At 36.1% G+C, this 16,699-nt stretch overlaps 1 protein-coding gene across 1 annotated transcript; it reads right to left on the reverse strand.

Moving 5' to 3' along the window:
* Positions 1-63: 63 nt before the first annotated feature.
* LOC129308195 (protein REDUCED CHLOROPLAST COVERAGE 2-like) lies at positions 64-15,679 on the reverse strand. Its single transcript, XM_054949241.1, has 25 exons — positions 15,418-15,679; positions 14,979-15,312; positions 14,657-14,718; positions 13,559-13,651; positions 12,597-12,669; positions 12,086-12,478; positions 11,377-11,441; positions 11,114-11,245; positions 10,896-10,937; positions 10,307-10,822; positions 10,071-10,228; positions 9,267-9,786; positions 9,013-9,075; positions 8,829-8,930; positions 6,533-6,853; positions 6,353-6,445; positions 6,155-6,256; positions 5,971-6,075; positions 5,507-5,640; positions 4,233-4,416; positions 3,603-3,734; positions 3,406-3,518; positions 2,904-2,982; positions 656-2,800; positions 64-575 (listed from the first exon to the last, which is right to left on the reverse strand). The coding sequence occupies exons 2-24, from the start codon at positions 15,046-15,048 to the stop codon at positions 791-793; spliced, it is 5,562 nt and encodes a 1,853-aa protein (XP_054805216.1). The 5' UTR covers positions 15,049-15,312; positions 15,418-15,679; the 3' UTR covers positions 64-575; positions 656-790.
* Between the last annotated feature and the right edge of the window lie 1,020 nt (positions 15,680-16,699).

Below are 16,699 nucleotides of genomic sequence, written 5' to 3' on the forward strand. Positions count from 1 at the left end.
TAGGATTTTAAACACATCATTATTGCTCACTTTCAAAGTGGTCCAGGTCAGCACGTTCACTCCTTAGCATTGTAGCTATTCATTATACGAAAAAGAAACATTTCGAGTTTATGAACAAACTCGTGAAATACAAACAAGGGCTACCACAAGGAAAACAAAATACAGGTCTGCAAAGTGAGACCTTATTGTTCTGGATCCTAGTCATCATCCCTTGGAGGATGACCAAGAAGCTACAAATCCGTCAACACAACAAAAAATTTATAGCAGGAAAAGATTGAAACAATTTAATACAGGAGATGCGTAGCCACTCAACAAAGGCTTCAACGTCTAGATGACTTGCTTCCGCAAAATAGGCTATAAACAAGACTGCTTTTGGACAATATGAACAAGACTGTTAACCTAACCTCCTCCATTATTAGAGCACCAGGTCGTATAAGAATTTTGCATTTCCTTACTGTCATCAGTTCTCCATGAGTTTTCAGGTCATTGAACTCGCCAACCCAGTTGTAAATTGGGGCCTCACTGTTCTAGAACATAGTCATCATCCCTTGGAGTCTCACGAAGAAGATACAAAACTGTCAAGGCAACCAAACGTTATAAAAGGAGCAGATTAAACAAATATAACATGGGAGTTACTAACAAAAGTTCAACGCACCTTAACCTGTGACCTCAATCATTTCTGCTTCACTATCACTGTAATCCCCCCAACACTTGCTTGGATTTTTCTCAGGCACTATTTCCTTGCTAAGTTCTTTTTCTTCTTGACAACAATCAGCCATTGGGACTAGGTCTATGGGATTTTCTTCTGTTTTAGAACCATTTTCAGTGCTGGCAGATTGGTCTTGAGTATTTTGCTCAACTTCCAGCTTTTCACACTTGACTTCTGTTGAAGTTTCTTCTTTAGTTTCCTTATCTGGCGTTTCATTATGTTTTCGAGATCATTTTCAACATTCTCAACTGGTGCTAGATCTGTGGAACCAGTGGGAGATGTTGCAAATCCATTTTGAGTCACTGGGATACCATTTACTGAAGTTGGATATCCATTGGATAATGGAATTCCATTGGGAGCCATGGGCAAACTACTTGGTGAAACTGGAATACCATTTGGTGAAGTCATATATCCATTAGCAGGCACTGGATAGCCGTTGGGAACCCAAGGTTGGCCAGGCACAAACTCAGTGGCATGTGGGTTCATTATCGTGGGAGGGCTAATGCAACTGCCATCAGTGGTGGGTTCACTAGTGTGGAATACAGTTTTATTTCGTGGAACTCGGTTCCCATATCTATTGTAGCCTCCAGATATGCGGGGACCGTATGGAACCCTTGCTGTTGCTGACTGATGAGGTGATCTACGGTGATTTACTGCAATCATAGGAGAAATAGTTGTTGGCGGGGGCAAAATTCCTCCATGATCTTTGAAGCCTGGAACTGGAACTGAGCCAACAACAGGAATAGTTGATGGATTAAATGGTGGCGCAGCTGCAGAAAGTTTCTTGGTTGTTTCCTTTCCTGATTCTGTTTCATCTTGCTTTTCTCCTTCTGATGGTATTGACTTGCTATCTGCATTACCACTGAGCGATTCATGTTGTTTTTCATCTCCTTCAGCAAGCTTCTCTTTTGATACAGATGCATCGTTATTGAGCAACTCTTTTGAATCTTCAGCTGAATTGGTTGGGAGAAATGAATCGAGGGGAGTTGTTGGGAAACTTTCTAGTACTTCTGTCTTTGATTCACTTCGAGCGGCACCGTCGCTCAAATTCTTCAAACAATCATTGTTCTCAACCTGCCCGACTGTGATATTGGTCGTTCCAGCTTTCTTCTCTTTAACTGTATGACTACTATCTTCTTGGGGTTTCACAGCGACAACCTCATCTCTGACATCGGTACCTTTTGCAAAATCTGCATTGTCTGTCACCGCTTCAGCTTCTATTTTGGTTTTTGCTTCATGTACAACGCTTGAACTTTCTTCTTCCGAAACCAAAAGCTGCTTCTCATCACTAGGTTTCTGAACATGTTTTTCTTCCACATCCTTTCTCGATGCTGCTGCACAATGAACCCTCTCCGTTGCAACTATCTCGTGGCTTGCCTCGGGGTTTTGCTGACCAGCAAGATTTCCCTTTGGTGATTGCTCAGCCACAGCCTTCACAATTGTACCAGGGGGAGCTAAGGCAACTTCTTTGTAGGAGAAAAGTTTACCTGCTGTCTGAACACTGATGGTACTGGCAGAAGGAGCCGTTTTAGCATTTTGATCACTTACAGCAGGGCTAGTTGGGGCTGACTTTGAATCTGCTAACTTATCTGCTCCGGTAGCTGTGGCATTGGTACTATTCACCTTAGGACTGAAGCTTGTACTCTTTACAAACTTCTTTGGAGCAGGAAGGGAGGGCCCGACTGAAGGACTCGTCTCATTTGAGCTTGTTCGAGGAGAAGAAAAATTTGCGGGCTTGCCTCGATTTCTTGATGACTGGGAAACATTAATGAAGTTAGTGTTCAGTTTTGCTAGGGTTGGCCTCCTTGATGAAGATGACTTGCGCCCAGTGAGTGAGCGACCTTTTGGAACAGCCTCTTGCCATCCTTCATCTGAGGTGTCATCCTGCCCCAGGTTATTGCTTTCATTGAGGATTGATTGATCTGAAAGCATGGGTTCAACTTTATCAATTACAAGTTCTGCAAGTTGAGATTCTGATTTATTTTCTTTATCACTTGTGTTCTCCACAGTAGGATGCTCTTCAGACACATCTTCATCCTTCTGATTTTCATCTGGAACTGTTTCCCAGTTTTGGCCAGGCTTCCCCTTCAACTGTTGGCGATTATTTGGTGAGTTTACAATCGGAGAGGGCAAATGAAGGGTAAGAAAGAGAGAGTGATAGGGTAAATGATGGATAAAGAAAGTTGTGTGTTACCTTGGCACGGGCCTTTTTCTGTGCTTCTCTTGCTTTCAGATCAGCATCTGGCGTGATGTAATCCAAGAGGTCCGACACGCTGGTGCAAGGCATTGTAAAGGTTAAATAAGTTTAAAAGAAGATTTTGAACGAAAATAAAGGTCGCTTGATTCTATGTCTTGCAGATTTGGGCAATAGGTAGCCAATTATGGCAATGAAAGATTTATGACCATTGCAGAATTATCAGCATTCATATTATAGGGAACAAGAAAATTGACTTAACAGAAAGAAAATTTTCAAAATATAATGTAATCTCACGATTCGACCCCAAAAAAAAAAAAGAGCAAGTTGTATCACATGAAAATAGGCAGATCTGGTTTAAAATTTTGAACCGTATAGTCTAAATTTAAATTGTTCTTGAAAGATTTATACAATTATTAACAAAACTCATAAAGGAGATAATATTTATGAGACTCTGGTTTTGCTAACGGAGTAAAAGCCTTATTCTAATTGAAGTATCTACCTTAAATGACCTTTGCTGGAGATTGAGGCATCTGGTTTAGGTGTGCCATTGCGTGCAGCCTCCTGTTGCTCAAGAGCCTTTGACTCAAAATATTCAAGCCATGCAGCAGCATCCTGCAAAAAGTTCACATCTACAGATTTGAGGAGCAAGGATCATGTATTGAAGACCTATTATCAAATAGCGTGTAAAATGATTACCTGTGTCCTTAGATCATCAGAACCAAGTTTGGCCTGGAGTATTTGCAAGGTGGTTTGCTCATGCTGAACGCTTAGAGAATATGCTTCCATCAAAGAAAGAGCAATGGCTATTGCATGGTAGCTTGCAGCTGTCTGAATAAACCAATAATTCATTCAACAAGCGAAAAGTGTCAACTATCATTTCCTGATCTGATGTATGTTCCCAAAAAAAAAAAAAAAAGCTAAACATGTAAGCATGGGCTCCCAAGGGTAGAATGCACCAGCTATTAATTTGGAACATCAAATTACAATCAATAGCATAATGCAATTTCTTATTTTTCACAAATTTGCTAATCATTAGTGATGAGTACCAAGCTAAATTTTTTGATAAACTTTTTTCAAAAACAGTACCTTTGCGTGTCAGCTTTTTAACGGTACAGCATTGGACCTCTAACGGGTTAGATAATGATCCCAATCCCTTGTGACCAGGAAAAGCAATTGATATATTTCCTATGATTTTTTTATTTTCATTTTAATGATCCAGTCACAAATCAATTCCATTCAATTTGTCCAACACTTTTTATGGCATGTCGTATAATATCTCTTGCAATAGAAAAAAATTAAATTTTATGTCAGGAATAAGAGAGGTACCTGTATGTGGTCAGCCCCAAGTAATCTTTTGTTACACTTTAAAGCTTCATGAAGGTATCTGAGAGCAACATGGACATTCCCCAATCCTTCTTCCATCATTGCTACATTGATGTAGGTTGCAGCAGTATTTGGATGTGAGGGTCCGCAAGTAAGGTGCAAAAGATACAATGCACGATTGACATACCTAGACATTTACAAGGAAATATGAGTCTTAATTATTACAGGCCTGTACTGCGTTATTCTGTAAAAAGAATAATTATAAAAAGTCTATATAAAAATTTGCATATTGTTCGTGTAGAATCAGTCTTCAGCTTGGCTTATCGATAAAATGAATTTCTTAGCATCAGAAATTAGTATCTAGTATTATCTAAAACTCATATTCATCCTACCAATATTGGAAACTTACAATCCCACAATCCACCAATGCTTGTCGCTCCTATACAAACGATCTTTTATAATTTTACTAAGAAAATAACAAAAGATCTTAAATAGCCACTTTAATTTGGATAACTCTCTGGTATTGCGTTTGGAAAACAGAAGGAATGTGACCCATGAATCAAGACTCTCCCTTCAGGCCTTCACTAGTTTCCAAACTTCAATGTTTCCTTCAAATGCTTTTAATTAATGAACCTGCTTGTCATTACCCGTGATTTCTTTTCTTTAAAATTAGCCGGTCCTCTGCGTATGTTCAACAGAAGCTACTATATCTTCACTCTTCCTCTTTTTGCCTAACATTACATTTTTGTCTTCAGCATATTTCCTTCAAAACATGTTTATGTACATCTATCCAGACCCAGTCTTTTAAGTTTTAACACTAACACTCCACAGTCTTTTAGATTTTTGACATGTAATGTTTGAGTCAGTTTTGTCAATTCTTTAAACGTTAAAGCCTGTTTATCTAGATTTGCAAATCTTTCCCATGATAAAACTTCATTGCTTTTTCATAATGTTGATTTTTTACTTTGAGCAATTGAATCGGAAAGAATATTTTTCTTGATAGATTAATCTTTTAGACATGGCCAACGTACAAAGAATTATTCAAAGTCATCAATCATGATCTTCGTCAAACCTCTAAAACAGTCTATAAATAGCATCGCCCAAAAAAAAAGGGGGCGGGGGTCCTCTAGAATTGTTTCTGATCTTTTTAAAAATTAGAGGCATAAAGTTCCTAGAGGCCTGAGAAAGTAGCTTCTCATATGAAGAAATATGAAGGTTGCTGCCACAGTAAAATGATCTAAAAATTTCTGTTCAGAATAGGATATACAGAAACGTACTTTAGAGCGAGCTCCGTGTGTTGGAGTCGATAGTAGAAAACAGCCAGATCCCCATAACTTTTCATTGTATCAGGATGATCTAGTCCAAGCTCTCTTTCGTTTATATCCAATGCCTTTTGCTGATAAATAGTTGCCTAATAAATCCAAATCTAAAATGATTAGAAATGGTATTCAACAGAAAATCCTTTGCAACCAAATTTGTTAAAAATGCATGTCAGAAGATTAAGTGTCTATGTTTACTTCTGAGTTCAGAAAATGTCAAGTCCTTAGCTGTCCGAGAATTTACTTGGTAAATCGTGCCATGGTATAGAGATAGAGAAGAAAGAGAAAACAAGTTCATGAATTAATTCAGATTATTTAACAAACAAAGAATTCAACTGTTGCAAGCAGGTTGAAATTTCGAAGTATATTACCAGTCATGTGATGAGTCACCAGAAATTATTTAAAGGTATTAAAATATATACCTGATTGAAATCTCCTGTATGGTACAACACAACAGCCAAGAGACTATACGCTCCAGCTGTCATTCTGTGGTATGGTCCGCATACTGACACTAATTTTGACAGTGCCTTCAAGAACCAACGCAATATGTTGGTTTGTTTATATGTTGGCTTCATAAAAAAATCCTCACTCAAAGATGTAGAATACCTTAGTTCCATAGTTGACAGCATCCTCCAATTTACCTTTATCCAGAGAAGTCTTCGATGACTCCAACAGTGTGCGACCATCAGCAGATGAGCAAGCCACATGCTGTGCAAATAGTTGATTTTGTAATTCAATCATTGAAATTTGACAAAATTAATTGACGATAGACATGAGAGAAAATTAAATATGCCATATTTTTACCTTATATATGGGGACCATGCTTATGATATCTAACTTTCTAAAAGGAGATATTGTCTCCATATCATAGTCCCTAGGACCCAGCTCAAGTCCAACCTGTTGAAAGATTATTGTAATGTCTTAAGTGACGTGAGCAGAATAAACACAATATCAATATGCTACAAAGAGCGTCATTTACTTTACCTTGTGGCATAGTCCACGTAGAATGGCAAACTTTCGCAAGTCTTGAACACTTTCTTGCTTCCATTGCCACTCAAACCTCTTGAGAAGGAAAGCTTCTACCCATTTCCATTTCAAATTATCACAATCGATAATTTCTGCATCCATAGTTTCAGGAGTAGGTGTTCCCAACAGTATGTTTAAGCATGATGCAATAGATGAAGCCAGTTCAGAGACATCATCAACTGCTGCAATGACAGCTTGCAAGATGTGCTTGAAGGCTCGAACAACCATCTCATGTATGCAAAGCGATTGCACATGAGGAAGCTTATCTGCAAGCTCAACCTGGCAGACCGAAATCAAATAAAACATATACTTGGTGATGTTATCCATGAATATGCATGATCAAACCTCTCAACATCATATTTTAAACACGTTACATGCTAAAAAGAGCTAGCAGGGTCATTTTGGTGATGTATAAACCAACGTCAGGGAAAGAATCAGAATCATATTGCAATATTGGCATGTGAAATAGGAAATTCAACAAAAAAATGATTGCAAACGGTATCTGAAGAAGTTCGTTTGGGGGGAAAAAAAGATTGGATAAGACCTTAAATCAATATTTTGTGCATTTATAAAGCCATCAAGATAAAGTATCGTTGTAAAGATAAAGATCTACACATGGTTTTTATTGTTTTGGAAAAAGCTTATGACCGTATACCAAGAGAAGTGCTTTGGAAAGCGTTGGAAAAAAAGGGAGTACGGATTGCTTATATTAAAGCCATACAAGATATGTATGAGGGGGTAAAAAACTAGTATAAGAACGCCTAGTGGTCAAACAAAGGATTTTCCTATAAAGATTGGACTACATCAGGGATCATCTCTGAGTCCTTATTTGTTCAACTTGATTTTAAATGTTTTGACGGAACATATTCAAGAGGAAATCCTGAAATGTATGCTCTTCGCGGATGATATAGTTCTTATAGCAGAGACAAGAGAAGAGGTTAATTGCAAACTTGAGTTATGGAGGAGGACATTGGAGTCGAAAGGTTTTCGTCTGAGTAGAAGTAAGACGGAATATTTATATTGTAAATTTGGTAAAGGACTATTCGAAAATAATTTGGAAGTGAAATTGGGAGATCAAATTATACCTCAAGTGGAAAAATTTAGATATTTGGGAGCCATTATTCAAAATGATGGCGAAATCAGTGGAGATATTTCACATAGAATTCAAGCTGGGTGGTTTAATTGGAGAAAAGCTAAAGGAGTTATTTGTGACCGTAAGGTGCCTAATAAACTTAAAGGAAAGTTTTATCGTACTGCTATCAGACCGGCAATGTTATATAGTAGTGAATGCTGGGCTCTAACAGGACAGTAAGAGCATAAAGTTGGAGTAGCAGAGATGAGAATGTTACGATGGATGTGCGGACATACACGTAAAGATAAAATTCGAAATGAGCACATACGTGAAAAAGTGAGGGTGGCACCTATTGAGGAAAAAATGGTAGAAAATCGGTTGAGATGGTTTGGGCATGTACAAAGAAGACCAAGGGAGGCACCAGTGAGAAGAGTGGAACATATAACTTTGAGTCCGATTAAGAGAGGTAGAGGAAGGCTTAAGAGAACACTCTTGGAAGTTGTTGAACGTGATCTCTTAATTAATAATATTTCTAAAAGCTTAATAAATGATAGAGCACAATGGCGTCTTGCAATCCATGTAGCCGACCCCACCTAGTGGGATAAAGGCTTGTTGTTGTTGTTGTTGTATAAAGCCATCAAGAGTAAAGCTTTATACCTGGTAATATTGTGCTTGACAGGTTAAGAGTTATTACATGAATTATACAAACTAAATGTTGGGGTCTTCAGTGAAAAAGTAAAATCTAAATTTCTAAGTTTCAGATAAAGTCCCACACCACATAGTATCACTACTAGCATGAAAATTCTTCTAAATGAAGGGAGAAAGAAGAAAGATAATGAGCTATCAGAACTAGTTCAAGAGAACAAAATACTGTACTGTCCTTCAAATGCAAAACCAAACAAACTATAAATCATGCTTTTGGGCTTCCTCTTTTCTTTCTTCATCAAAACTCTACATTTTCCCTTTTTCTCACTCTATTAAACCCTTATTGACATGTGTTAGTTATTATCAACCTTTAATTATTTACTTTTATCCATGAATTGCATAAGTGAAAAAGCAACACTGTAAGAGTCATTAAAAAGAGAAATTGGTCAAAACTAGAGTAACAAAATGATAAAATAGTGAATTAATGCTGTAAATCTAGGTAGGTTGCATAAACTGATAAATGATTATATCTATTACCACTCGTCCCAAGGAAGACATTCGCAAGCCCCTGGTGTGCATGAAATCAGTTAATGTCCTTCCATCAACCGGTGAAAGTTCAAGGGAACCAAAATCTGCCACCTAAAAAAATTTGAAGCCATGACGTTCAAATACATTTCATAACAACTCTAGAGGAAAACATCTATATTGTCAAGAAACTAACCAGCTTTGGAAGTGCAGTTTCAACATAATAATTATGTGCCATTTCCATCAATTCATCAGGTGACTGCAAATATGGAAAATTGTCACAATAAATGTCAGTATACCTGTATATCAAGGGCTGACAAATATGGTTAATTAGTGAGTTAAGATAACACAAGTTAGAATTGAGAAAGTCCATAAATTCTATCGGTGAATTAACTTAGGTGCAGAGCAAAAAATAAAAAAGGGCATGTTTGTTAGATAGCAGAGACAGACCTTTAGATGGAGACCAGTTTTAGATTCTTTAAGACGTGTATATGCTGCATCAGGAAGCAGCTTTCTCCACACAGCTTCCTTTTCTTCATCTTGTCTCCCTAACTCCTCTTGAGTGGCATCTGACTTGTTAGTTATGCCAACACCATTATTTGCTAAAGCGTCTTTCTTTTGTTCAGCCTTTGAATTCCTGCTGTCAATCTTTTTCTTCAGTTCCTTTAGTAACCCACCTTGCTTCCCCAGCCCCTTAACATCTGGTTCATGTTTGGACTCTTCTGACTTTTTGGGCTCAGTTTTCCCAGTAGCTTGATTTTGCAAATGTTGAACCCAACAAGCTCCTAATTCCCATCTGATAGATTCACTGTGCTTGGTGGGTTCTTCCTGCAATTTCAGTAAGCTTTTCTCTATAACACTCCTTACCAAAGACCTAGCAGATCGTAAATTTTCAACATCTGTGCTTTGGGTTCGTTGATTTGTATTAGATGATTGAGGCGTAGATGACTTGTGTAACAGCATCCTCAAGCTGAAGGAAATTTGATTAGTTGTATCAGTACATGAAATCATATACAAAGCATCATTAAGACAATGGTATTTTGTCAAGGATATACCAGAAAGATGTAGCCAACAGAATAGTAAAAGCAAAATTTGCATTAAACGCTTTAAGGGCACCAAGTTTTCTTCTTAATTAGTGCATTTTAACATATAGTGGATCAGTAAATGGTTTGCTAACACAAAAAGTGAATATGTAGTCACTCAAGGAGGCCTCATGATCATTAAATAGGTCGTGTAAGTGATAGAAGAACTGACCTGTTAACATTTAAAGCATGTGCACCTCCTTCAGGCTGGTCCTCAATATCAATGTCCATAGGAATAGGACTCCCTTCCCAATCTGCCTTAGTTGAAACATTCACCACAGCTGTGAAGCCACAGTGCCTTACAATTACTAGACCTAAAGTAGGAGTATCCTACGTGAACAAACACAAAAATTATTAATATAACACTTCAGTGAATTATTATAGGCTCACAGTACTTAGTTCACCTACATGAACAGTTGCACTCTCGTCTGCAGTTATGCCTTTAAGCAAGTTTCTTCGAGCAAGTTCTTCTTCTGACAATCCAAGAATCTGACTCCCATCATTTTTGCAATCCAACTTCACACTTGCATCAGATACATCTCTGGTCACCTTAATAACCAAATCTCCTATTTTTTCTCCATAGGAAGTTTGGGTAGTTGGACTGTTTAAAGAGCTTTCTTTAAGATGCTTTATTGCTGAAACAGCTTTTATGACTGACACGTCGACAAATAAACTGTGCAACAGAAAGGCTTTCCTATCTCGAATTTGCCTCTCTTCGGCGGTTTGACAAGGCATTGCAGCTAGTATTGCAAACTCTCTAGCCCATTGTCGCTTATCATGCTTACCATCTCTTCCTTGTCCACCACCGTTGCCTTCCCACAATTCATCTTCCATTGGAAGTAGGGGAAAGACAGATGGATTGTCAGCAACAACTGGAGGGACAACCCATGTATTTGCACGAAAACCATAAGGAAGATTGCCAAACTGAAATGATACCATAAGTGTGAAAACATTTTCTAAAAGAATAGTTTGAAAATATATGATGAGAAGTACATACTTTATTGTGTTCTGTAAAGGCCTTCATCAGAGCTTTGTAAGCCTGCAAGAAGTGATGTTGTTTGTTAATATTAAAATGTTACAAAAATGAAATAAATCAAATAGCCAGGAAAAGTATAGTTTACAATTTAAAAAAAAATATAAGCAATCAATACAGGAAAAATGATTTGGAAGTGCTATAAAAAAGAAAATGCCAAGAATCAATGAGTTAAAACTTACAGAATCAAACACCCTGCTTATCTGCTGAAGGAGGCCTACTAAAGTGTGACTGACAAGGAGACGTTTTCCAGCAGGATAGAATCCCTTTCTGGAAGCAACAATTGTTGTTGGTTTTCCACTGCAAACCCTAACCTGTACATATCATATCCATGGCAATCCCCAAGGTATATTATATTGCAAAAACTCATTCAGGGTAAAACTACAAAACAGTGCGGCCGTATAACAAATTAACGTAGAGAGGTGCATAAGGCAATAATCCTCACATCAATCTGAAAGAAATCATCTTCTGTCTTATCTTCTAGGAATGGACGATTTGACCTTCGTATGTCTGTAAGAGAATCAAAAGCGCTTTAAGAAAACTGGGTTTCAGGTTCACAGGCTATTAAATACATTCAAAACTTTTTGTAATGATTAACGAGCTGGAGTAGTAGTCAACTAGCTAAAATCTCTTTAAAAACAATACATTTTTGAACGAGATTGTTCTCTTTAATTAATCCTGCATGGTTCAGACCAAATAATAATAATAATAATAATAATAATAATAAAGAAAACAAGGAAAAAAGACAAAGTTATTCATGCATGCTGGATGTGTCTTGGAGACAAAGATTCCATCCGCTGATAAATAATATCCATGAAAGAGGAAGCATCACAATACATATTATATATACACACACGATAGGTAAAAGAAGTACAATATGAAAGCTGTAAACCCAATAAACAGTTTAACTGTCTTCTGCTGGTCGAAGATTATAGCTCTTGCATTATTCTTTTTAACTCGTTTTGGCAAATGAATCCTCGGAAATCACAAAAAAGAAAAGTGAACAAAGAGAAACAAAACTTCTAATTGAAAATTTAGTAGCAGCAATTTTTTTCAAAATTTTTTGAACAGCTCCAAAGTTATTTCCTAGAAATCAAATTGCTCCACAGACAAAGGGAAATAACAAAGCGAGAATCATGCCAAATAAAACTCACAATGTATAGGAGGCGTTAGATGCGAGAACGAAAAGAAGTCGTAAAATTGCCCCAATCTCGGTGGGGGACACAAGGAAATGTCAATGTCCACTTTCTCCGACTTGTCGCCTTTTTCAACACCACCTCTCTGAACTTCTCCATCGCCAGAATCAAGCTTTTGATCACCAGATTCAGGCTTCGAACTGATTCCCAATCCATTTTCTGAAGTTGGACTCTGCTGCTGAGACTGTTCGATCTCAACCGAACCGGATTCTTTGGTTCCGGCAGCATCCTTGGTGTTGGACCGGACAACCGGCTTACCGGCGGTGGAGGAGAAGCCGAAGGCGGCGGTACATGCCACGATGTCGAGGAGTCGCCGAATGTGAGTCACTGCGAGCTCCTCAGTGTAGTCCTCTATAGAAGAGGAGTGAGAAACAAGTAAGAGTGATGATACGGTACAGTGGACTCATAGTAATAGAATAGATATCGTAAACATGACCGTTAAATTTTAATTGACTTTCGTTTTATTTACCTTCAACTATGGAGAGGTGATAAGGTTTCAGCGAGACAATGTCAACAGAATCTTTCAGCCTAGGACCCCGCACCTGTTCATCGTTATTATTCGTTAGCCGTTTTGTTCGTTAGACACATAAATCTCGAACAATATAATAATTTAATTTAATAAAATAAAATGATAATTATTTTAATTGTCATTTTACCGGGTTAAGCGTTCATTAATTTTATGATATTTAATTGTATAGGGGTATTTAATAGTGGTGGCTCTGGAAAAAACCGTTCTTTACACAGAACCCAAAAAAAAAAAACTCTTTTTTGCATACCTGATTTGTAAGCTCCATTAAATCAAATCACGAAAATAAAATAAACTCCTTGAAATTATTTTATCTCTGTTTTTTTGTGGAAATAAACAAAATTTGGATCTTAGATTTCTTTTATAGTATTATACGTGCTATAACTAATAAGAGAAAAAATAATAAAAGAAATGAAAATTCATAATTTAATTTTCACATCTTATTCATTATCTTAAAATTTTTCTCTAATGATTATACTCCATGCATTTATTTAAAGAATCTAAAATAAATTTTACAGCTTGTAAAGTCAAGTTGCCAAAATACACATATTTGTACGTATTAAGCTACTGCCTGGAGCCAACCAATGACTGCACAACCACTTGGCCATCAAATGGCCAAGTGTGGAAACCATCAATGTTTATTTTATTCTTCTAGAACTAGACCAAAAAAATAATAAAAAATATGGCAATATATATATATAAGAAATCATAAAAATAAAATTTATAAAAAAAAATCATTAGAATTAATTTAATATAAGAAGCCCAATTATTGGGTGATATGGAGGGAGTGTGAATGAGTCACAAATTTGTTGGGGACTAAAGGGAATATAGGTTGGTGGTCTAGGGAGGAATTAAAAATAAAGGAAATATAAGGGTTACAAGTGAGTGATTAAAAGAAAGCGCACCTCGTGGGACAAGGAGTAACAGGTCAGGTGACATGTCTCTACGTGGACCCCAAGCAACCTTCTCAAATCCAAGATCCTGTCCGTAGATATTCCCTGTTCTCCACCACAATTTTCCACAGTCATTCTCATTGCCATTATCATTACCAATATATATATATATATATATATATAAAAGTAAAAAACTTGGCCTTTACAAGTAATATTCACTTAATTTTGAGAAAAACTTGTTTGTAACTGTATCACTTCACTTCCCTGTATAGGTCTCATGTATTATGCAGGGCTAAGGAAAATTAGTTATTGTACACTAATCATAATTTATAAGTAATATTCCCTCCATTCAAAATTACTACAAGGCACTTTTAATTAATTTACATTTTCAACAAGTTAAGTTAGTTAATGATATTTAAAATTATGCATTTTTTTCATGCTTATCCTTATTTAACATGGTGTCTAAATTAAAAAAATTATTAAGTACATTCACACCCTTAAGGGAATTTAAAAAAAAATATTGTTAATTATATCTTAAAAGACTAAAAATACTTTACACCCTTTCATATATTCCAATTTATAAAATATTTTTTTACAAAATTATGCATACTAGTCGAGCTATTAAATACACTTTATAATCTTTTTTGCAAAACACAAACATAAATTTTTAAAAATATTCTTTGTTTAATATAACCTTATTTTTGAAACATTAAATAGAGAGAGGAAATATATATAATAAAAAGAAAAGAGTAATATTAAAATGAGTATAATTAATAAAAATTTATTTTTATCAAAATATCTTCTATTTTACGACACCGAGTCACATCCAAAAGTACCTTCTAAAAATGAGCGGACAAAGTTTTAACATGATATTAAAAAAAAATTATAATACTAAACAGGAGAGAGTGCTAAATTATTGTATCATTACAATGTAAATACCCCCATTGTAAAATATTTAAAAAAAACAAGAAGAAATTAAAAGAGTTTTACTTCAATCACAGTATGATGGGGGGAGGGGACAAAGAAGGAAATACTATAAAAGATATGGCCCCAAAAACAAATTGAAGAGAATCACAAGGTGGGAAAAAGAAAAAGACAAAATGTCCATACCTTCAGGGTGACTTGAGAATCGTCTGGGGTGTCCACAGTAACTTCAATTACAGTTGGCAACACTGCAATGGATACAATGTATTCCAGATAAGAAACATGCAATCTTTACAACCACAAGGATAAGCCCAACCATAAGAATCAATTAAGCTCCAATCTCAAAACACGACAATAAATAAATAAAACTACACACACACGCACACATGTTTCTCCTTCAACCTCAGCTTCCATCTTCAACACAGTAATCAGCCTATCATGTTCGCAGTGCAGAGACAGAAACTATAAACATACATACATACATATATATATATATTATATAACGGACCTTTCTCTTCCTTCTTCTTCTTGTCTCCCTTAGTTTTGTGGGGTTTGGTTTTGCCTGCTTTAGGAGCCATTGTTGCAGATGAAGAAATTGAAGAAGCTTTTCTTCGTCTTGGATAATGATAAAGCTAGCTAGCTCTTCAATTTAAGAGAGTTTTAATTCTAGCTTCTTCTTTCTTGCTGCTGGACGGAAATAACTATGAAGAAACAGTTGAATTTATCGAATAATTAACTGCGAGATTAAATAATAATCTCTCCGTCGACGTCGTCCTCAAACTCTGGAAGATTCTTGGGCGTGACACAATCAATATAGCAACCGCCACGAATAATATTAATATCTGCAGGATTCAAACTTAATTAAGCTTGCTCACTATATAATAAATGCCATGAAAACAGAAACTTTAATTTCGCCGAAAGGGAAAATAAAGACACAACTATCACACCTCAAACACTGGTATTTTTTCTGGGTTTAAAAGACAAAAACAAGAGAACTCTTCAAACTGATGAATACAGAACCAGGAAGGAAGTGAGAGAGGGAATGAATTGAGGTTTTAGAGAGAGTGAGGGAAAAGGGTAACAAGGAAGGAGGGGGGAGAGAGAGAGAGAGAGACGTTGGAGAGTGAGTGGATAGGATAAGGTAAGGCAGAGGCAAAGCCAGCCCTTATACTACACAAACACATACAGGAGAATGTAAGGCTAGCGATTTGAGGCCTCTCATTATTTTTTCCAAGTTCTGAAGCCTACGACACCTCATCGTCTATCTCTCTCTTTCTCTCCGGATTTTCTTTCTGTGACAACGTCATTGGAAGTCATAGTTGAAGGTTCTTGTCGTCGTCTTCGGTTCTAGGATTGGGTGAGCACCGCTAAGTCATGCTAAGTCATGGCCTATCAGAGAGTGACGCGTGTGCATGTGTGACGGACCTTTTCATTGGGGTGGGGAGAGAGAGAGAGATGGACTCTTTGGTGAACTTGTGATTCCAAACAAATTTTTATATATGTATGTAGGTATGTATGTGCTGGTCCTCGAATTCGTAATTTGTCCATCGTTAATTGTAATTAGGGGAATTTGGCCTCTAATTAAAAAGATTCCAGTTTTTATGAATAGGCACATTGTTTGTGATTTTTGGTAAATTTATAAATTTAACATTATTAAAATGTAATTAAGTTAGATACGTTTTTTATTTCAAATTTATGAATGGTATGCATTATGTTATAAGTATGCATATGCACTTGTTGCTTTGGGAATAAAAATTATAATGGTGATTTCAATGTTAAAAATTGTAGTAATTTATCTTTTAATACAAAAATTGATACATTGCTTTCACATACATTATATGAAATCTAAAGAATGAGTCATATTGATTTATAATAGTGCACTTTATTATAAATTATATATTTTTTATTAAATACTAATAATTCAAATCATGATCATCAACGTACCTAAGGTCAAAAAAATTAATCATGAATCTATGTGTGTACGTGGTCTGATTAATTAGAAATTTTTTGTTTACTAAAACAACATTGTCTTATTTTGTAATTATTAGAATTCAAATCTTCAAACAATGTTATTAACCAGGGAGAATATATATATACGTATAAGCGCATGAAGTGTATACATGCATGTATGAAAAATTAAGAATTTTTCAACTTTATTTTTATTAAATACATATATATATATATATATATATATATTAATAACATATTTCTTCCCACCGGCTTTTAATG

Source organism: Prosopis cineraria, unplaced genomic scaffold (genome assembly GCF_029017545.1).
Source record: "Prosopis cineraria cultivar Desert tree isolate PC_DT_omini unplaced genomic scaffold, ASM2901754v1 PC4, whole genome shotgun sequence".
In the NCBI taxonomy this organism is placed as follows: Eukaryota; Viridiplantae; Streptophyta; class Magnoliopsida; order Fabales; family Fabaceae; genus Prosopis; species Prosopis cineraria.

Excerpts from the sequence above, each read along its gene's own strand:
- LOC129308195 (XM_054949241.1), bottom strand. The coding sequence starts at position 15,048 with ATGGCTCCTAAAGCAGGCAAAACCAAACCCCACAAAACTAAGGGAGAC. Across the intron at positions 6,257-6,352 it reads GCATGGTCCCCATATATAAG|CATGTGGCTTGCTCATCTGC; the intron begins GTAAAAATATGG and ends CTATTTGCACAG. Across the intron at positions 3,519-3,602 it reads CTGATGATCTAAGGACACAG|GATGCTGCTGCATGGCTTGA; the intron begins GTAATCATTTTA and ends AACTTTTTGCAG.